This window comes from Cynocephalus volans, chromosome X, assembly GCF_027409185.1.
Source record: "Cynocephalus volans isolate mCynVol1 chromosome X, mCynVol1.pri, whole genome shotgun sequence".
Taxonomy (NCBI): domain Eukaryota; kingdom Metazoa; phylum Chordata; class Mammalia; order Dermoptera; family Cynocephalidae; genus Cynocephalus; species Cynocephalus volans.
Window position 1 is genome coordinate 121,096,804 of NC_084478.1, and position 23,104 is coordinate 121,119,907.

At 37.1% G+C, this 23,104-nt stretch overlaps 1 protein-coding gene across 1 annotated transcript in view; it reads left to right on the forward strand.

The window, feature by feature from the left end:
- PAK3 (p21 (RAC1) activated kinase 3) overlaps positions 1–23,104 on the forward strand; it is a 103,487-nt gene that overhangs the window by 65,908 nt on the left and 14,475 nt on the right. The window contains exons 11-15 of the mRNA XM_063083211.1: positions 13,804–13,852; positions 14,159–14,271; positions 15,583–15,700; positions 17,790–17,889; positions 18,433–18,629. Of these exons, the coding sequence (XP_062939281.1) occupies positions 13,804–13,852; positions 14,159–14,271; positions 15,583–15,700; positions 17,790–17,889; positions 18,433–18,629 (577 nt within the window). The remainder of the gene's footprint in view (positions 1–13,803; positions 13,853–14,158; positions 14,272–15,582; positions 15,701–17,789; positions 17,890–18,432; positions 18,630–23,104) is intronic.

Below are 23,104 nucleotides of genomic sequence, written 5' to 3' on the forward strand. Positions count from 1 at the left end.
AAGTTGGCTTTTAGTTTTATTTTAACCTAGTTAGATCTTTGGTAGAGCTAACAATAGGAAAGAATATGCAATCCACTTGGAAGTAGCACTCCAAATCTTTGTTGTCCAATATGGTAGCCACTAGCTATATAGGTCTATTGAGCCCTTGAAATGTGACTAGTCCAAATTGAGATGTGATGTAAGTATAAAATACATACCTGATTTCAAAAACCTTGTATGAAAAAAGAATGCAAAATATCTTATTAATACATTTTATATTGATTACATGTTGAAACTACAATATTTTTCATACTTTGAGTTCAATAAAATATATTGTTAAAATTATTTTTACCTTTTTAAAATCTTTTCAGTATAGCTCCAAGAAATTAAAATATGGCTCACATATTTCTAATGGACAACACTGCTCTAGTTGTAGGTTTAAATGGGAGCTATTCATTTGTTTATTCATAGAGTGGTTTTGTTCAGAGTTGTTTTTTTTTTTGAGGGGTGGGAGTGGAAGATGTTATGATTTTGTACTTATTGTTCTTCCCCACTACAATCCAACTGAGCCAAAAATAGCATTGAATTTAAAAAGAAAAATGTAAGAGGTGGTTTCAAATATCTCCCAGATACCAGGTAGTGAAGCAAGACTAATTTCTTCAAGAGCAAAGATTAGGCCGCCAGGCAACTGTACATACCAAAGAGATTTTCCCTCCTGGCTGTTATTTATGCCTCTGACTTTTAAAGGTGAAAAGAAAGTTCTCCATTTCTGAATGCCTTTGTAAAGTCTTTATATATCTAAAATGAAAAATCAAAGCAGAAATCCTGCTTGCCACTGCAGAAAGGTCTATTTTAAATTCTCAGCCAGTTCATTTTAAAGAATGATGAAATCAGCAGATAGTTCACTTTATATGCCCAACACAACTTTTTAATAAGTCCTTTGAGGGTAGGGAATTGATTTCATTTCTCTCTTTGTCTCCTTGAGTGACTAGCACAGTGCTTTTACACTTAGTAGGCCCTCAAAAACAATTTTGTGCAGTTATGGTCAACAGTTGGGTTTACTTTGGCCTGACTCGAAGAACTACAGAGCTTCCCTTGTCTGTTGCCCCTGTCTCTCTGGGTTTGTTTTGCCTTCATAAATATTTGTTGAACTAATGAAAATGTTTGTCTTTCTACCTCTCCCTTCCTCTGTCCTCTGTCTTTTCACGTATATACATGTCTGTCTTGCTCTTTCTGTTTCTCTCTCTTTTTCCCATTGAGTCTTCATCTCTTTGTCTCTTGCAACGACGTGGTCTGCTTCACCACCTCTGATTCTCTGTCATTTGGGTATCTGTGTGTGCTGTACATCCATCTTTTCTACTTGTATTTTTTGTTCTTCACTCATAGATTGTTTGCTCTTCTTCATTTTTAATGTGAATAAGCAAAATATTTTTCTTTCTCTTTAGAACAAAAAAAAAAAAACCAAAAAAACAGAAAAATACACATATTAACTTTCTTTTTACTTTTAAATGGCTCTCAATTGATTTTTCCATGAATTATTAGCCTAAGTTAGACAAACTAGTCTCTACTCTCAATATATAGAGTTTTTATTTTCTTTTCATTAAGTCTGGGTTTTTAATTGTCTTCTTTACCTGTTGTTATGGTGGCATTCAAAATCGTGTCAGTAATTATTTAGTGCTAGAAATAATCAGCCCCAGTATTCCATTTGCAGCTCCAGGAAGCACAACAGTTCACTCTTGGGAGCTGGAATTGAGAAGAACTTCGCCATTAATCACCCTCATCTACTTGGAAAACTAAATTTTTCCAGCATGGGTTTCTGCTGTTCCAGCATCCAGGCCTGGGGCCAGAGAATTGGTCTCCATCTTCTATAAATCAAGTTCAGAATTGCATGTCTAATCATTTTGAGGCCTTAGCTGTGAGTCAAAGGCTGAAAGTGACATTATTTCACTAGGTTTGCTGTGAAACGTGTTCTATAATTGGCCACCAAATCCAGACATTTTGAGCAGATGTATGCAAACTTTAAAAAGGTGGGGGGGTAGAAAAAAGGTCAGCTACCCCTAAATTATCAAACATGAGTTTGTCAGAATATATCTGCTGGAGACTTAAGTATCTTTACCCTCTAGGATAGTTATGTAAAAGAACTTGCTTAATAAATGGGGTAGGGTGAGACAACAAAATCAAATATTTATTTTCAGTCAACAGCTATCATTGGCAAGCCTGTGCAATTCCTGAATAAGCAGTAACTATGTAACAGAGGGCTGAATTTACTAACGTTGGCAGCTGTCCTCACAGATTTCTCATTAATATATTTGAATTCATTTTAAGGCCTTTCCTTAAATGAGAATGCACTGAAAAACAGACCCTTTTTCTCCTATAGGTTCATCTTGTCTTTTCTCTTTAACATTTATAATAGAAACTTTTTTTTTTGAGGAAGCAGCTCAGAGGAGATGGTTTTAATCTAGATTAACAAATATCTTTTTTAATCCAGGGAACTTTTATTGAGTGTCCACTATGTGTAACGCAAAGTAGTACCAGGTTCTGGGAGTCCGCAGTGACCTCTATGCTCATTGTCCCCCTGAACATCTGACAGGGAGAAAAGGAGAGTTGTATCAAGAAATAAACAGACCTCCCCATGCCTGTGTCTTTCACCTATATTTCATTCACACACTCATCTTTGCTGTCATCTCTCCCATGAACCCCTCTTTGGCTGCCTTCGCCTTAACTGACTTTTTCTGTCTTCCGTCCTTCTGAATCCAACAGATTGTATCTGTGTCAGCATGTATTTACCACTTATATCTTAGCTTGTCTAGATGTATAGTTGCTTGAAACTTTGAAGAAGACCATAGAGGAATAAAGGGAGAATTTGGGGAAAATTTGAAGAAAAAGAAAGAGCCAAGATTCTGGACTCAGAAGGCTATGGGCAAATGATTTAATTTCTTTAAGCATCAGTTTTCTCATTTATAGTAAGCAGAATGCACGTATTTCTCATAAGGGTTGTGAAAAATAAACAAGAGAAGGCATTTAAAGTGCTTAGCATAGTACATGGTACACAGTTAAGTGCTCAGTAAATGCTAGTTATTATTTGGAGTGAAAGACAGTCCCACACATTACTATTATGTAGAGCAGAATACAGTAAGTATTGTAGTGCAGTTACAAAGAGCTATGGGGGTAGAGAGGAGCGACAATTGATTTCTAGCCAGGGAGAGGATATGAGGAAGGAATCTTAGAGGAGGGTAAATTTGAGTAGTGATTTGAGAGGGTGTAGGAATTTAACAAGTGGGGATTATGGGAAGTTTTATTTGAAGGAAACCAAATGAATATTCACTTCACACTGTAGGTTTCACTCACTTTGGGGTTCCTAGGGTCTGCAGACTTGTCTGGCATAGAGTTAATATTCAGTAAGTATTTGTTGAATGCACACCAAAAAGAGCAGAGGAATTAAATCAACAGCACCAGTTCTATAGACACTCAAAAGTCCAGTTTGGCAGGGGAGTGAATAGGAAAAAATTCTAGAAAGATAGGTTGATGTTATGTTATGAAATAGATTGACAGATGCAAGCTACAATGTGTTTTTTATTTGTTTAAGCTTATTGTTTTGAGTAGGTATTACTTGGACATCATGGTATAACATTCAGAAAGTATAGAAGAGTAGATGATTCTGACTATGGATATTTTATTCCTAGTGACAATTACCCATTCATATAACATTAAGATGATTGTTTTCTGAATCTGTCCTGTAGTGTATATCTAGATCTTCACAACATAACTATCTACTGTCTCACTTTTGAAACTTTTCATTACAAATTGTTTAACTTACACAAAGGTAAAGAATATAGTACAGGAACTCCCATATTCTTATCACCCAGATTTAACATTTATTAATAGTTTTTAATAAAACCACAATGCCATTGTGAAACCTACAAAAAATGAACAATTGCTTGATATTGTCTAATTCCCAGTCTGTAATCAGAGTTATCTTATTATCTCAAAATGCTTTTTTATAGTTGATTTGTTCAAATCAGCATCCAAAGAAGATCCACATATTGAGTTTGATTGTGTCTCCTAAGTCTGTGTATATTAAAGCAATCCCCTGTCTTTTTCCAGTACCATTGATGTCCTAAAGAAACTGGTCATTGTTCTGTAGAATGTATCACTTTCTGGATTTGTCTATTAGTCTCATTTGATGTCATTTAACTTGTTCTCTATTCCCTGTATTTCCTATAAATGGAAATTAGCTCTAAAGGCTTAATTAGACTCAGGTTCCACCTTTGGCATAGGTGGTGCTACGTGTTTCACATTACATCACATCAGGATGCACACAGTGTCTCATTGTCCCATAGTTGAGTGATGAGTAAACTGATCAGAAGATTCGGTGTGTGACTGTTTTTCCCTCCTGTGTAAAGTTCCCCATCAGCCTTTTATCCAGTGGTTTTATCTATTGATGATTATTGCTCAAATCAGTTATTTTATTAGAGATTGCAAAGTAGTGGTTTTCTAAATCTATCATTTTCCCATACTTATTAGCTAGACTGCTTTTGTTGCAAAAAAACTTTACATCATTAGCTAAGGCTCTTTAGTTACCCTGAAATATAGTTCACACGGGGAAGTCAAGATAAATGCTTAATTTTTAAATTGCCAACTTTCAGTATAAAGAGTTTGGTACCCAAGTTACTTTTAAAAGTGCCCAATGAGAGGTGTTTTATTTTATTTTATTTTTTTCAGTAGGAGAAAGAGGTGTTCTCTTTTATTTAAAAACAATCTTTATGAACTCAGGGGTTTTTCTTTTTTCAATTTCTTTTATTCAGTTACATTCATTATTGTTTTGGATTGTCAACCTGTGCCATCTTTGGCTAATGGGAGCCCCTTTCACTGCATTAGTTTGAAAAGATATCTTTTAAAGGCTTGTTTATGACATCTACATTTGCAGTTATGTGGTTATATCGTCAGAAATAATTTATTGACATTATTTCCTTCCAATTCTGACAGGTACTCTCTCTGAGCATCCAAAATTAGCATTGATTGAGAATATTTCAGCCTAATACATCTTTCCCAAACTATACTTTGTGGATAAAAATAAATGAATATGGAGAAGTACCACATTACATGAAAGATTTTATGAGGGTTTAAATATAAGGCAACTCCCTTTTTTCTATGGCAAAAATGTGGGGGAAAAACCCCTTACCTTGTATTTGGGCATACATGGTATATTTCTGTGTGTGTGTGTGTGTGTGTGTGTGTTGTGTGTTTTAACACAATCAGTTACATATTATACTGGTATGTCTTCTTTCGTACTATGTGCCTGTGTTTTAGAGATGGTTACATACCAATACCTCATTCTTTTTAACAGATGCATAGTGCTTTGTTGTTTGGGTATACCATAATTTATTTAACCAGGCCCCCATTGATGGACATTTAGTTTGTTTCTGACATTTTGCTATTATAAACTAGGCTTCAGCAACAATTCTTACAAATAAACCATTTCATACATATGCAAATTTATCATTAGGATAAATTCTTAAAAGTGGAATTGTTACATGAAAGGATATGTGCATTTTTAATTTCCAAGTTGCCCTTGATAGAGTTTGTTCCCTTTAACACTCCATCAACAGTGTATGAGAGTGCCTCTTTGCCCACACCCTTGCTCACATAGCTGTATCCATTTATTTGGGATTATAGTACTACAATAAACCCATCCCCATACTGATTTTTAAAAGGAAAAATGTATAAGAAAGGAACTCTAAGACAAAAGTGTGTGGCAAAACAAAAGCGTATCATGAAAAATCCACTGACCAATGTAGTCCATGTCTGTATATTACCAAAGTATCTTTGTTACATAGATTAGATCAGCCGTGCAGCTACGTTTAATGGAAAGTGACAATGGAAGTATTTCCTGAAATAATTTTCTTCCTAGGCATAAAGATATACAACTGGCCAAAAGAATTTTGCCTGACATGTGGATCTTCAGCAATCATATCATTATATAGAATGATAATATGATCAACTCATTGATAATTGCAAACAAACTTTACTGCTAGCTCATGCGTAAATCAAGCACTCGGTCCCTGTCCTCCTAAATTAGTTTTAGTTTTAAGGCTTGAGAAAGTAAATATATCATGTTAGGTATTTTTCTGACTTATCCGTGCTGCTCAGTGAGGAGCCTGTTTCTTACTGTAACATGAAGTTCCCATAGTGAAGATGAATAGTTTTGAAATTTATTTCTTAAAGATATTAATGAATAACAGCTTGGTTTAGAGAAACTGACAAAGTAGTGTACGGCACAGAACTCGGGGATAAGTGCTGACAATAAAACCTCTGACTTTTGTTTTGTTTGTTTTGTTCAGGAAACTATGGGCAAGAGTAGAAGTGGTGTCTAGTGTGTTACAGAAGCAATTCTTTGGGTAGGACCACCCACCCAAAAAGTATTTGCTTTCTCATTGCACCCATTTTGGGCCACACAAGGTAGAATATTGCTATGAAGCACTAAATAGGTGTAGTTTGAGCTTGCTTTGTGAAGTAGATTTGAAATACATTAGCATTTGTGAAGAACAATGTTTATGGAGCAATGGAACATGCTCTTTGTTATACTTAATGCTCTTAAGTGCACTGTGTTGTTTGCTGTCCCTTGTACGGAAAGATGATGCCGCTCAATCCACCACCATTTGTAGAGTTTGCACATTAAGTTGTTTTTTCCAGCTATAGTAATGAGCTTGCATTAAGCCACCTGCCCCCCTTTCTTGTCCAGGCCCTCTTGAAACCAATGGCACACACTGTGAACCAGCTGCCTAAACTTAATGTTGTCGTGAGTAGCTGAGAGTTATTTGGCCTTTCCAGGGATTAAGCCCTGTAACTATGGCCTCATTATCACTGGACTATACCCCACTGAGCTCCCTGGCCCCACACCCATAATGTGTTACAGCTCTATTTACTAGATGACCAAGAATACTCTGGGAAAAGTCATGCCCTAACTAAAGAATAAAAAAATTCCTGCTCTGATTTACATAATCCTAGAAATTATTTTATTGAAACATAATTGATTATACATATTTGGGGGGTACAGAGTTGAATATCAATACCTGTGTACCTGTGTGATGATTAAATCAAAATAATTAGCATGTTCGTAATTAGAAAACATAATCATTATTTGTGCCTATTAACCAATTTCTCGCTAACTGTTCTTCCACTTCCCCTTTCCCACCTCTTGTAACCATAGTTCTGTTCTCTTCTGAAAGTTCAACGTATTAAGTAATCCTGGTTATTAAAGACTATACCACCTAGCTGCATTCTATGTACTTAGGTACTGAGATAACATGATTTTTTACATAATTTTATTTTTTTAAATTTAGAGAGGCGTTTTGAGAAGTAAATTACACGAATGAAAACACTCTGAAACTCTCTCTCTGGAAAAGTTACTGCATGTAATGGTAACATTGTTCTTCACCGTTCCTGAGCCCTTAGCAAAACAAGTATGGCAGTACTGAACAATATTCATATCTGTGTATTTTTATGTCAAGTGCACTAATAGAGTGAGATCATTTCTAGACAGGGGCTTACAATACTTAAATACTTAGCAGAAGATAAAGTCCAGTCCTAAAAATTAACCCCAGGCCCAGTCTACTTTCAGCCATATGACCAATCTTAGTGGAGTTAGAAAACAGAAGAACCACCCTATATTGTTATGCCAAAGGAATCAAACATGTCGTGTCCTGGGACAAACTAAATGGCTCAAAAGAGACATGTGGACTGAGTGAGCAAAAAACTAGAGGCAAGATAAATATTTGGGGGAGGCAGTTTAGCATAGCAGATACAAACGTGAGCTTTGAGAAGTACCATGCTTGCACTTAGCATTGATATAAAAATGCTACAGATCTATAACAAACCTGAAATGGTGGTTAAGAGCATGGGTTATACAGTCAGACTGATGCATTTTTAAGCTCACCTGCTGACTCTGTAACCCTGAGTAAGCTGCTTATCACTTCTCAGTTTCAATTTTCGCATTTGTAAAATGAGAATAATAGAACTTACTTCATAGGATTGTATAGGGTGGGCATTAAGTGAGATTATCCATTTACAGAGAGCTGGCAGAAATAAGGCTGAATAAATGATCTAGCCTTTTCTAGCAGCAACAGCAGTAGAAGTAGGAGTAGTAAAACATAACCATCCTAAAATGGGGATTAAATCCCTGCCTGTGACCTCAGCACCATATTTATACTTGTAAAACTTTAAATGGGAATGTTGCCTATTCTTTTGGCTCTCTCACTCTTATGCCCACTAGACTCACGTTGGACCTCATTGAGCCCTCTACTCCTCTTGCCTTTTTTTTTTCCTCCCAGTCCACGAGCTTCTTCTTAGTCTTGCCTCCTTGCCCTTCTTTTCCTCCTCTAATCCGTTTCTGTGCTGAAATCAAAGTGATTTGTCTCAATTATTAGTCCCACCATGTTGCTGCTTTGGCAACTGCTCATGATCATGGTTGAACATGGCTCCTAGCAGGAAACATCAAAACCTGATGAAGATTGTTAATAGTTAAACTGACTTGTCTTGTGAGAAAAAGGGAGAAATGGTGAATTGTTTCTTTCTAGACTGTTTGAGCTAGATGCCAATGTTCCATTTGAGTATTGAACACTTGGCTGTGTCAAGGAGGGACTGTTGATAAAGCATCTAATGTGATGCCAGCAACCCAGCAGTACTCATCACGTTGTAATTGATGATAATGCCTAATGGTTGCACAATCTGTTGGTTTAATATTTTTTAACCATAGTGTAGGTTAACTGAAAGATTTATAACTTAGATTTAGGAGACCTTTGTTACGTACTAGCTGTGTCATCTCAAGCATATCCTTCCTGCTCTCTGGGCTTCAGACTTCTCATCTGTAATGAAGAGATAGAAGTGTAAGATCTCTTTTTTCCCTTGAATCCTAATAATGCATGGTTTCTTTGTACCATCTGAGGGACTGAGATTTGGAATAAACAAAATCCCCATCATAAACAAATGTTCTCCTTACAGCAATCTGGCTTCAATATAACTAGAATGGAGGGATACTAGGGATCAATGTAATTAAATGGTTAGCAGAAAAATCAAATTGACAGTGTTGACCATTTTAACACACCAGCCCCAATATTTCAGAGAATTAGGAGTTTTAACCCCCATCTTTGTTAGTTTGATTTCTGGCATCCTTACATCCTAAATTACTGCATAATACTGACATTTTTTAATTAAAGCGAATTAAAGTTTCATTTTGTAAAGACATGCATTTAGATACTTTGATATACCCCCAGGCTGTTGCAAATCTCATCTATTGGGAATCAGTGTGACATATGGTTAGCTAGAAGATTGTTTCTTTGGGAGTATACACTCCTGTGCTTTAATTGTTATAAGGAGAGTGCTTCCCAGCTTCACCACCAAAGACCCCTGCAATTATTTGCCCTTATGAACTCCAGATTATAAATAATTTTGACAATTAAACTGTATTTATTAGGTAATAGTTTATCTCTTATACTTTATTAAGCAAAAAAATATATGTAACTGCTGCTGCTTAGAGGTTTTGATCAGCACCTGATATCCAACGTAATCACAAGTTGATATAACTCTAGCTAAAAAGAAATATATGTGATATTTAGATTAGCTGTATCTTAGGGAAATGTCAAATTTCCGTTATGAATTTTGAAAAATTAAATATCTTGAAAACTCCCAGATACTTAAAGAGCTTCTTAGTAATCCACATACTACAGCTTGGGAACTTAATGAATCTATTAGGGAACAGTCAATCAAATAATAATAGTTACCATTATTGCTAATATTTATTGAGCAATTACTATATGTCAAGACTATACATGTTTTAAACACTGTATACATTTAATCCTCCTTTAATCCTGAGCCATAGAAAGATTAAATTACTTACCCAGGGTAATAGCACTAGGAACTGGTAGGATTTGAACCAGGGGAGGTTTGAGTGAATGAGAATGAGGACTACTGTTCTCAGCCCACTGTTCTCAGCCCAGCTGTGGGCAATGAGAATGCTTTGATGAATCTTGAAGGAGATTGTGATCTCTTGAAGGGAGAGATTCATGTTTATACCAGTTGCATCTTAAATTGTTGGAAAATGGAAAGGCATCAAAACTGGGGTACAGAGAAATGTTAGGGGTACAGAGAAACCTTAAGATGGAGCTGGGGATAAGGTACTAAGTTTTACTCTGCAGGTTAGTGCCTGAGTTTGTGCATTTGAGTTGAGGGTTCTACAAAGGCTGGAAGTTGGGCAAACCAATAATTTAATGGTTAGAGCAATGAATTCTGACCGCCTAACAACATATTTGGTTTGGAGGGGTGGTAAGTGGTGTGGGGAAGATATCACCATTTTAAGACAGGGAACAAGGGATGAAGAAAAGGGAAAATGGCTCCCACCAGAAAGTTTCATATATGCAATAAGGTGGGGGAAGGAGAAGTAAGAAGGAAAGCTCATTTTTAGTTAATAACAGATGCTCTAGAATTTCAGGGTCTTTAAACCTCTGTGGATTAGGAATTTGTGGCAATTCTATACCACTGAATGCCATAAAATCCAGGATATTGAGATTCCAGAGTTAGGACTCTAGCAATTTTCAGACAATGAAATGCCGAGGGGGATAAGGGACAAAAAACCCAAGGATTTAAAAGGTAAAGCTCCAGAGATGTTAAACACTAATCCCCCTTGCACTCCAAGTCAGTCACAATTTTAACCCCTAGGACAGTGGAAATGGGCTTGGGGAGTTAGGGGGATGGGGCTGGTGAATAAAGGGAAGGCCACCTGGGCAGACATTTGGGGCCTTCCTCCCTAGCTTTAGCTGGAGAAGCTCCCATTGTATTTGTTTTATATACTGAGGATTTCTGAATACAGTTTCATTTGATAAAGGTGTTCCAAGCTTATAAGAAAAAGGAAGAAGGCAAAACCACTTCCCTAGGGGGAAAAAAGGATATGGAACCTCTGAAATTCCAATAGGTCATCCTCAGCATCTGTCCTTTTTGAATACAGAGCCAGACACTAGCAAGGGTGCTTTGGCTGGGACATTGGGAGGGGCCAACTAACAGTTCTGTAAATCAGTCATACCCTATGTGAAGCCAGTAACAACAGCAACACCAACAAATGCTAGTAGCAGGAGCAGTGATCTCACTAAGCATCAGCTCTGATCTGAGTACGGGGCTAAATGCTTACATAGATTGTACCATTTGATTCTCTGCAGTTCTATGAGATAGGTGCTATTATTATTTTATTTTGCCGATCCTGTCACTCTTTTGCAACTGATGGAATTGTGCAAGTGGCCTAAATATATAGGAATAAACCAAATAAAGGCATTTTAAGTAGTTGCTCATGGCAATACACACAAGGTCAAGGTAATCTATTCCTTTGAACTCAGGACAATTCTGAATTCAAAAGGACAAATCACACACTGGTCCCTGAAGTCAGGAATGTTTGATAGCTTATTCCAAGAAGAAAGTGCTTTACGTACATGTAAGTAGAAGAAGAAATGTTTTCTCCACAGAAAGGAAAGGTCTAACTGCAGTTCCACGTTTGCTTGAAAAAATTTTTAACAATTTGTTCATTCAACAAATATTTATTAGGTTCCAGCTATGTGCTCTGAACCCAGAATCTTAAACATATAAAATTGAGAGAATGATTCATATGATATAAAACTCAAGCCTAAGAAATTTCCCTCAAACCAAATCCTGGTTGTAGGGAAAATAGGATAATTTAGTCAGGCTCCCACAGCTCAGGTCTTGTTGGGGGTCAAGCAGCACATTCTTAATTCTTTGTAAAGAAGTTGTGTGTGGGTGAAGTTAGTGTGCATGTGCACCAATGTATCTTTTTAGTTTTGTTGCTGTTGTGTGTTAAGCAGGCTGCTCCGCAGAGAGCGCACGACTAAAAATAGAACATGTTTATTCTGCTGGCAGCTACTCAGTTTCAGTTTGTCTTTGGACTCTGCCATAGCAGTTGAGTTTCGGAGTTTCTCTGTGGACTGCCTAGCTCCTAGACGTGTGTGTGCTGAATAAAGACTATTCCTTCTTCAACCAAGGCTCCGAGGACCTTTTTGCCAGTTACCTAGCTCATAAACCTGCGTGTGAAGGGTTTGTGAACGGGCTCAAGGGGTCTGTGAGCTCCAGACCCCAGCTCTAGCTCTACACAGGTTTAGGTGGCACCTATTAAGTGTGATTTTTCAGCCTAGTTCCAATAGATGTTTAAAGACTTAAGCGTTATGAGGAGGGCAGTAAAGTCATAGATCATAGATGATAGGATTAAAGAACCTTAGAAATAAAGCAGTCTGTTTCCTGTACTTTACATGTAAGGGAGTCAGACGGACTCAGATTATAAACTGTATAACTTTGGGCAGTTTACTTAACCTCTCTGAGCCTCACATTCCTTATCTATAACATGGGAATAATAGCATCTCCCTTATCGAAATATGGTAAGGATCACAAAAGATAAATTACATAAAGTTCTTGGTGAAGTATCTGACACACACGACCTGGTCAATGCATGTTTACTATTATCGTGATCACTATTTTCCATGTGAGGGGACTAAAACTCAAAGAGGGTAAGTGACTAGCTCAAGGTCACACAGCTTGGTGATGTTAGGGCGAATATTAAAACTCAGATCTCTACGAATAGTCAAATATTCCTTGTACTACACTATTCAGTTTATTCCCTGGGAGCAGGTAATATAAATTTCCTAGGCCAGTGAGAAATATTTTGGTTTATCCAGGGAGAAGAATTACAAAGAAATGCCTGACATAAGAAAAGAATTCCTGAACTCATAAAACAAAACATCAAGGGATAAATAGAGAGCAAAGGAGAAACAACAAATACCAGAAAGTTTAGATAGCAATGTTGGAGCATGACAATGCCCAGTAAATCACAGGACTGATCTCTATTCTAATTCCTTTATTCACCACAAACAAAATTGACTATGTTTTTATTCTTTTTCTTGGGGTTGGGGGTGGGAGGTAGTTCAAAATGCATTTGTGATTCACAGACAGTTACTGTGAATTCAGCTGTACTATACAATTTCTATTTGCAGTACAAGGGAACCCTGTAATTGAAGTTAGAATGGAAATATGAGCACTACCAAGACTAGAGGAATGATACATTTTAAAAGGATATTGGGCTGGAGTGACACTTCACAGTAGTTGTTCAAAAATTCAGCAAAAATTAAAAAGAGTGGCTCAGAAGTAAAGCCACATTGTTATTGCTCTGTTTAGCTTCAATACAGGTACAGCACTGAGAGTGATTGGTTTGTTAGATGAAGATATTCTTACAAATTAGAAATATATGAAAAGAACCACTCTGTCCCTATGCTAAAAGTGAAGGTTAATTGACAGTTGCCTAAGCAAACGATAATACATTCTTTCCTAAACTATACTTCAATTTATTTAATCAGAGACCTGCAATGTTGGTTGTTGCAAGATCCAAGGAATATTCAGAATACTCCAGGGGTTTCCTAAGAGGAGCAAAGCCATTTTACTCAATTTATTACTGCATAGTGCATGCATGACACACAAACTGATGCCAGAAAGTCTGACTAGAGTTCCTATCCCACCACAAGGGATACATTGTGATTGTTTCAGGTACAATTACTACATAAAAGGATTGTTCCAGTATTGTGTACTTAAAAATTTAATAGGGTAGATCTCAAGTTGAGTGTTCGTACCACAGTAATAATTTTTAAAAAGGCTTTCCTTTTTTACTTTTTCCTTTAGAGTTTGCTAATTTTCCTCTTCTGAAAATAAGTACATTTTAATTCAAATGAAGTATATTGGTAACACTTTGGTTGCTTATTCATTTGATAATTTTCACCTTCACAGGGCATCAGGTACTGTTTATACAGCGCTAGACATTGCAACAGGACAAGAGGTAAGTGCTAACATTCAATACTGATTTTTATTTTTCTTTATTCATATTTATTATATTTCCTTTTTGATGACATATGCCTGAAAAAATAGGTAGCACTGGATTGAGATGAGTATCTCATTAGTATTCAAGACATCTGACCTAAATGGTTGACTCATGATTGCCCAAAGAAAAAGGGCATGGGCTTGTGGCACAGAGAAAGCTTAGTAGATAAAGAATTTGTATGCCTCACTCTGTGTCCCCAAAATATGGATGTTTGTGTTTATTGTAACAACTGTAATTCATTCTTGTATTTTAATTGTCATTCAGGTTGCCATAAAGCAGATGAACCTTCAACAGCAACCCAAAAAAGAATTAATTATTAATGAAATTCTGGTCATGAGGGAAAATAAGAACCCCAATATTGTTAATTATTTAGATAGGTAAGTGTTTTCTCTCATTATGTACTTGTTTTCTTTATGGGATGTCATTGTCTTGGCAAATCATTTTATTTGTGATTTATTCATTTAACAGTTATTCTACAAATATTTCTCAAATGCTACAAAGTAGTAGAGTATTAGATCTATTGCTAAACTTGCACCCACTTATCTTTATCTATCTATCAAAACCTTGAAGAAACTACTTTATGGTCTTGGTTCTAAACATAAGCAGTTTGTGTAATTTCCTTTTGAGGATAGTGGATCCATGTTGGCAGGAAATAGACTATCGCATATAGGAGAGAGCAGTGGTGTTTTAAACATTTCATCAAGTGTTTCTTTGGTGCTGGGACAGTCTCTGGGAATCTAAGTGAAGAAGGCTGACTACAATGGCTCTGTTTTAATGGGTGCTTTGTGATTAACTGACAGTGAGGTCTAGGGAATTGAGACTTTAATCTCAAACCTTTTTCCTAAACCAAGTAATTAATGTCTCTTTCATCAGCGGTATTAACAGTGTGTTATAAATAACACACTGTTAATGCATTTAAAGAGAGCGCTAACACTTCACTTGTGGTTAACGTCTGTCTCATTCAATTTCAGTAAGTGTTTGTTTAGCACCATTGTGCTGTGTTCTGGGGGGAGGATACACAGGAAGTCCTCAATGAGCTTAAGATCTTGCTTTCTGTGTTTGAGGCCAGGTAGACCAGTGATACAGAAGAAGGAAAAAAGGGGTGAGAAAAAGGAGGGTTAAATTTTATAGTCTTGATCAAGTTTTATAAAGTGTTGTTTATGGACCACTTGCAGCAGAATGACCTGGAGTCACTGTGCATTTGTAATTTTGTAAAAATTGCATTTGTATTTGTAAAAAAAAAAAAAATGCAGATTTTTAGGCTGACTTACATAACTAATAACATAGGGCCTGTGAATTTTTAACAGCCTTCCCAGGACAATATTATGCACATTGCAGTTTGAGCGCCATTGGATAGAAAATCTTACTTCATATTGATGTGGGTCTTAGGGCAGAGTGAAATCACTGTATTCCCTATAATTTCTCTCTCTTGCTGAACAGGGGTCCAAAATGCCTTCATATGGTCTCAGGTGATTTGAATAACCTCATGCTCTCTCTGCCTGAATTGTAGAGTTCTGGTGACCTTCCTCCCCATATTTGATCATTTGGGGTATGTTTCTCAGTAACTACTTGAAGATAACGGGCATGGCACAACTAGCAATTGACTTCTATCAGAACTGAGATCTGGAAATCTTAGAGTCACCACTTCCTTAGTTCCAAGTCAAAGTCTTTTTCTTTTCTTGTTACAGCTACTTAGTGGGTGATGAACTATGGGTGGTTATGGAATACTTGGCTGGTGGTTCTTTGACTGATGTGGTCACGGAGACCTGTATGGATGAAGGACAGATAGCAGCTGTCTGCAGAGAGGTAAGAAAATGGAGCATTTCTAGCTGACAACACCAAAATTGGCAGCTCTTCATTCCTGATTATTCAGAATGTTTATAACATCAAAGAAACAACAGCACAACTTTTCTACTGAAAAACAAAATGGAGAGCCTAACCTCAATTTAAATCCTAACCTAATAATGTTCCCGTGCACCACCCTCCCCAGCCCCTTGTTTATTTTAGTTGTGTTTCTATGTATCTGTCAAGTTCTGTTACACCATTTGCAAGGTGCTATATCTAAGCCTCACATGTAGTCGTCTCAGTGAACATGGAAAACAGGGATGTTGGCATAGAACTTCTTTCTGATTTGGGGTAATTTTTACATGACAGTTGTTTTGTCTTGCATAGTGCAATGAGGGCCATGTAAAGTACAGATAATTTTACATTCCCATTATTTTCTAGAAGGCAGTTTAAACAAGGTCCTCCCTCAGCCCAGAAAGTAGTTGCTTTCACAGTATAATCTGAATATCCCTCATAGCCCACCAGTGGGCCTGAGGGTCTGTCTCTTTTCCAGTAACAGTGTTCTACCCCTAGCTTCAAACTAAATTAAGTATATTTTATTATTTTGTTTTGTTCAATATTAAAAACACACACACAGTCTTCATTGGAGTCTCATCTTGGGCATTATCACCTTATCTCATTGTGGTAAGGAACTCTGACTCACTGAAACTTGAAAACCAGTGGTAGGGAAACAAAACTCAATGATATCAGTTGATCTTTGCTTATTTTTGATGTTAAACTGTTCACTTAAATTTCCTTCTTTCTTGCTCTCCTCTCATTCCCATTACCCCTACCCCAAACTTGCATACATATCCTCCAAACACATGTTTTCTATTCAAATAAATCAAACTTACAGTCATTTGGGGGAATATTCTACCCTGAGCCTGTGGTTTCCATCTTTTATTTTTATTAAGAATATTCACGAGATACAAAGCTAATTGTCCCCCCTCCTGCCTATGATGTGAGGGCCAGATTCATACTGGGGACATACCCATTACCAGAAATTACTTTTGTACCTTTTGTCCCCTCCCAATTATCCCCCAGCCTCCCTTCCCTTCCCCCTCTCCCCTCCACTCCTATTTGTAGCCCTAGGAATGCCCCCCCCTCCGTTAGACCACAACACTACTGTGGTCCTTCTTTCCTTCCTTCTTTCTCTCTTAGCTCCCACATATGAGTGAGCACATGTGGTATTTATCCCTCTGTGCTTTGCTTGTTTCACTCAACATAAGTTTCTACAGGTTCATCCATGTTGTTGCAAATGGGAGTATTTCATTCTTTTTTATGGCAGAGTAGTACTCCATAGTGTATATATACCACAGTTTCCTTATCCAATCATCCATTGATGGACATTTAGGTTGGTTCCACATCTTGGCTATTGTAAACAGAGCTGCGATAAACATGGGAGTGCAGGTATCTCTTCGACATGATGATTTCTATTGGCCATTTGTGTGTCTCCCTTTGAAAAATATCTATTCAACTCCTTTGCCCATTTTTTAATTGGGTCATTTATTTTTTATTGTATAATTGCTTGAGTTCTGTGTATATTCAGGATATTAGTCCCTTATCCATCTTGTAGTATTACAATACAAAGGTGTTTCCAAACAAGTACCTATAATTACTTCATAGCCTGGGAGTAGTTCCCAAACCTGGCTGTTTGTCAGATTCCTGGGTCCCATTCCAGACCTACTGAATCAAATCATACCACATACACAGAAACTTATTACATCTATATAAGACCAAACTGAATCCATATCTTCCAGATATGTAGGCCAATTTATGATTATATTACTTGGTTAGTTTGGCTGTATTAATGGTCAGTGTTACTTATCACATTATCACTCTTCATGTCCTAGTCTGATATGGGAGCCGTCATATGTATAATGCTAAGTAACATCACTGATGTAAATGGTAAGGTGTTTTCAAAGTGGTGTTAAAGCTTTTAGTAACCTATTTCACCTGACAACATAAAATTATACCCTTGCCCAAAACTTATCTAGAAATGAAATTTAGAACTAAAAAAAAATTCTTTGTGGTATAAATAGAACTCTTTTTTTTTTTTCTGATTCAATAGTGTCTCCAAGCTTTGGATTTCTTGCACTCAAACCAAGTGATCCATAGAGACATAAAGAGTGACAACATTCTCCTTGGGATGGACGGCTCTGTTAAATTGAGTAGGTATTTTTGTTTAGATGGTGTTTGAGAGAGTATCAGGGAATTTCTGCTCTTTTACTGTCTGTCTTGAGAAGATAATGGCAACTAAACGTGATTGATTTGAAAACAATTAGAGCCCAGTTTGAAGTAAGGAATTTCTCTAACACTGTGTTCCTGTAGATGGTGATTTGTTGGATTCAACATTTTTTCCCAGATTTTTTAGATTTAATATTTCAGAATTTCTAGTGACTTCTAGAATGGATGGATTACAAATCCCTAATGTGAAAACTGAATGATTCTGCAAGTTTGAAGGAACAGTAATGGGGAGGGAACTAGATTGGAGTCTAGTAAAAATGACATCACATTAGGCACTTATTTCAGACCCTCTTAAAATCAGGACCAACTGATATATCCTTTTGTTATATCCTCATAACAAAAGGATATGAGCTAGACAATGTGGAATCTCAGTGTCTAACAAAGGAAGGTACAGCCATGTCTGAAAGCGACCTATTGTAAAAGGAAAATAATTTGGGTACATTTTAACTAACTTTTCTTCTGTGCAGCTGATTTTGGGTTCTGTGCCCAGATCACTCCTGAGCAAAGTAAACGAAGTACTATGGTGGGAACTCCCTACTGGATGGCACCTGAGGTGGTGACTCGAAAAGCTTATGGTCCGAAAGTTGATATCTGGTCTCTGGGAATTATGGCAATTGAAATGGTGGAAGGTGAACCCCCTTACCTTAATGAAAATCCACTCAGGGTAAGTCAGAAGAGAACTCAGGTACTTCGTCCCCAGGAAAGGGGGAAAGACTAAATGTCATCTCTTGCTTCCACCTAAAGTGACCAGATGAGCTCTTTCCTGTGACAAGTAACACAGAAACACCAAGTTATAATTTTCAAAACTACTGTGAATTTTTTAAAGTTTATTTTACAATGTCTCAACAGTTTATTTTAAAATGCTTTGATATCAGTATTTCTAGTGATGAGGGTATTTTAGATTCTTCAGTATAACTTTCTAATGTAGAAAAGGTAAGTTTTTTGGTTTTATATTTTTTTAAGCTAGATGTGGGAAGAAAAGCATTTTTATCACATGCCATGGTTAAATGATCTATCTAGGAAACACTTGACACTTGCTTTATAATTACTTTAACAAAGTAAATAAATGCATTTCTGGAACAGCTTTAATTTTTTTTAAATTAGATTTTCTTTTATTATCAGTAACGATTTATTGAGCAACAATAGCTAGGTGGGTATTGAATGGAACACAGAGATAGACACAGCCAGACTGGTGAAATCACAAACTTAATTAGACTGTCAAGTAGAAAATGAATGGAAATAGTTTGGGGGGTTGGGTAACTCAGTTTGATCCTCACATGATCTGGTTACCTCTGCAAAGAGAACAGCTCCATTTCATACCCTGACCCTATCATCTTTAATCAGAGATGTGCTCTTGATCATGAGGGGAAAAGGCAGAGAGGTATGAAAAAAATGCTTGCTCAGTGCAGAAGTGAGCCAGGAGCTATTTTGTTGTATATAGCCTAAGGGAGAGCCGCAAGCTGTGTTTTGTATCTACGAGTATAATTTTGAAAAAAGGAAATATGCATAGGTTCAAATTTTGCTGTCAAAACTCATGCACAGCGCTAGTGCCAAAGGCTTCTTGCATATTGCCTGTGTCATTACCACTGAGTCTGAAATTGAATTTACCTTTGGAATACAAAAAACAGTATCTTTAGTAAGCAGTTAAGTGTTTTTGCATTAAGCTAATAAAATCCATATTCAGCCAAATGTAAGTGGCTTTCTATACATGTAAAGAAACCTACAAACTAATTATCTAGGTGGTTTTGCAGTTGAACATTTTGTGATTGGGAGCTGCATTCCCCCATGTATGGCAAGGGGGACAGCCTCCTCCTGTCCCCCTCCCAATTCTTCTTTGATACTTGGCCTCTTGTCCTAGGCTCTGCACTGATTAGAAAACAACAGGTATGAGTGAGTGCCCTAATGAATGCTATGGGCTATTGCTCTGGTCTCATGAAACAATCTGGAAGTGAGATGTGCACGTTGGTTAGCTGCCCGCAGGGTTGAGTGGAAAAGAAGGGGCATTTTCCCACCATTTGTGGGTCAGCCCTCCGTAAATTTAATCAAGTCCACCCCTGACCTATGGACCAGTGCATCAGGATAATTACACAGATCTTTCCTTATTGTTTAACCACCTTCGCCCATTAAGAAACAGCCCTGAAAGAACACATTAGGCCTCTTGTTTCCATGGATTTCCTCCTCTAAGTCTTCAGAGTTTGGAGGCACTAAATGGATTATGGCTATTTTGTTTTCTGCCTTCTAATGAGTAATTTACAACCTGCAAAATTTAAGGATTAAACAAATGACCCTGTAAAGAAACTGGTCTCAGTAATGCATTTATTACCTTCTTTAGTTTCCCAATTACAATTGATCACACTTTAGCTAGGCTGCTAATTGTTAGAAAAAAGGAAACAAGTTTTAATCTTTATAGGCATCTTCTAGCCTGGAATTAGAACTCATAATTGACAGCTTGTCTCTTAGAATCCACAGCCTTATATCTAAACAAGTACTTGCAGATTAACAAACCACAAGATTCAGGAAGCCTACATTAAGGCTATAACAAAAGACCAATTCAAAAGACCATCTAGTTGAATTCCACTGATAAGGATTCACTCCAACTTTGCTCATTACTCTCTGTGTATGATCAACTTCCAGTTAATCATCAGGTACATATTCTGACCCTCTCTCTCCTAGGCACCAGGACTGCTGTCCTCATGTTCTCTTAAAGAAAACACCATGTCTCAAGCTATTTGCCGTTATTTGGGATTTGAACATTGTCACTGAAACCATGGCAAGATTGGAGAGAAAAAGATATAACAAGTCTGTAGGGAGCCTACATTTTCTTGGATCCTGCTAGCCAGGCCATGTGTGGGGAAATAGAAAATCATTACAGCTTTAAGAGAGGTATTAAAAAGTACTAGATCAGTCCTTCTCTCTTTAAAATCTTTCCAATACTACCAGTCGTCCATCATTTTAGGCCTTGAGGCAGAAAAAAAGTGGAAGAAAGAAAGTGAAATAAGTGGAAGGAAGACAGAGGGGTAAGAGGGTAGTTTGCTGATGTGAAAAAACAATTGGTCCAGTAGTCAGGCAGATCTGGGTGTGTCCTGGCTTCACAACCTACAAGTTCTGCCCTTTTGCAAGGCACTTAAAATCTTTCTAAGTCTGCTTCCTATCTGTAAAATAGGGAAAATACCTATCTTGCAGAGTTAGAGTGAAAACTAAATAATGTTATGTAAATCACCTAGCACAGTGTCTAGCTCTAAAAAAATTATATATGAATAGGAAAAAAAAAAGGGGATGCTTAGAGTGCTTTTTACCCACTCATGAAGGGAAATTGGAATCACCACTCCCCCAAGAACCTCCCCTGCTCTCTGGAGGCATTCACACCTTTTCCAAGAGTAGAACGTTCTGCACAGTTCATTTCAGTTACCATGAACAGGTAACGCTGAACAGGAGAGGTTCAAGGTGAAATCTGGGGCTATACATTTCAAGGTTGTTTGCATTTCACTGTGGCTTTTTTGCCTTTGTTGCATCAGTTCCAACTGAGCAAACCCTCTGTGAATATTGCCTATTAACATATTGTTGTTGCGAGGAATTAGCTACTTTTTCCCCCTAGTTATAAAGTGGTTGGGATTTTTTAAATGTAAATTGCTCTATACTAATTGACCTAATTTGCTCATAAAATGACTTTTAAAGGTCAGAGAGTTATTAACTGTACTGATGTTATGAGGTTGGTACCCTTCCAGAGACAGAGAGGAGACAAACTTCTTACCGTCCCCCACTGCCTGAAGTCTTTACGCTCAACATAATTGGCCTTGGACATGTTGTTCTGTGACCCATGGACATTTTTAATGGAGCCCACAATAATAGAGTGTCTTGTTTCTTCTGTTTGCGACTGGGGTTAAAAATCGAACTTTTCCTGTGGCTGTGCATATCAAATGTTGGTGCTGATCGCCTCAAGTTTTTTATTAATTGAAGATAGATTTTTTAAAACCTGTCATTATGACGACCTGATTCTAAATAAAGAGGCACAGTCATTTCAAAACAAAACTTTGGTTTATTTTGTTTCTTAGCTCCATGAGAGTGCCTCTCCATTAACTTTGCATTCACATATAATGGGGCCATTCTTATCAACAGGTTTTGATGGAATTTGGTATTTGTAAAATGTCTCAGTGACATCCACTTGAAGTCCCTACTAGATCCTTTGTAACCCTTTTTTTAAATGTGTAATTTTCCAAACTTTTATCCAACTTGAAGTGAACTTTGTGTTCTCTTTCTACCCTTGTTTTAAGCATTTATGAAGCTGTATCCAACATTGGATCACTGGAAGACAGTTATTGGTATCAGTCAGTATGCAATCAGTACATGGCATAGCATGTGAACCACAGATCCTATTCCAGTGCTTCTCCTCCTTGAGTGCACATTGGAATCATCTCCACAGATGATTACAGTAGTACCAGATTCCCATCCCCAGGGAAAAATGGTAACCGGGACTAGGCCCAATACAAACTCTGTGATAAGCCCTTTGTAGAACACTGTCCAGAATGAAAAACAATTCTTCATCAGCCCTCTTCGAGCATGGTGGTTCAACCAGAAAAGAATACATTATTGTTCTCCCCACATTTCTTTATTTTGTCTTAAAAAATTCAAGTAACACTGTTAAAGCCTAGTTGAAATCCTGACACACTCTATGTCATTCTGATTTACCAGTCCGGTAATACTATCAAAAAAGGAATAACATTAGTTTAGCATATACCTCCATGGTATGCCATTTTCTTTTTCAATTTTGCTTCTCCTGAAAATAGAGTTCATTGTTAAAATGTGCTAGCTGCTGACTGAATACCTAGCACATATTGGTGCATAATAAAGCTGTCAGTCTGACTAATCATGATTACGAGTACACTACTTGTATGGCCAGGGAGAAATCTAAATTCAGACCTGTTGTCTACACTAGGAGGCTTTCTACTCCCCCTTTTCCCACACTTAAAGCACTACACAACTGTTAGTTATTCTTACTTTTTATTATAGGAACAGGGAAATTCTAGTTAATTCATATGTCTAGGGAAGAGAGTTAAGCAGAGTAAAAGAATCTCAAGCAACTGAAAAACAGCAACTAAGGGCCAAACTGCTTCTAGCTTCCTCCAACCACTGGAACCTGTA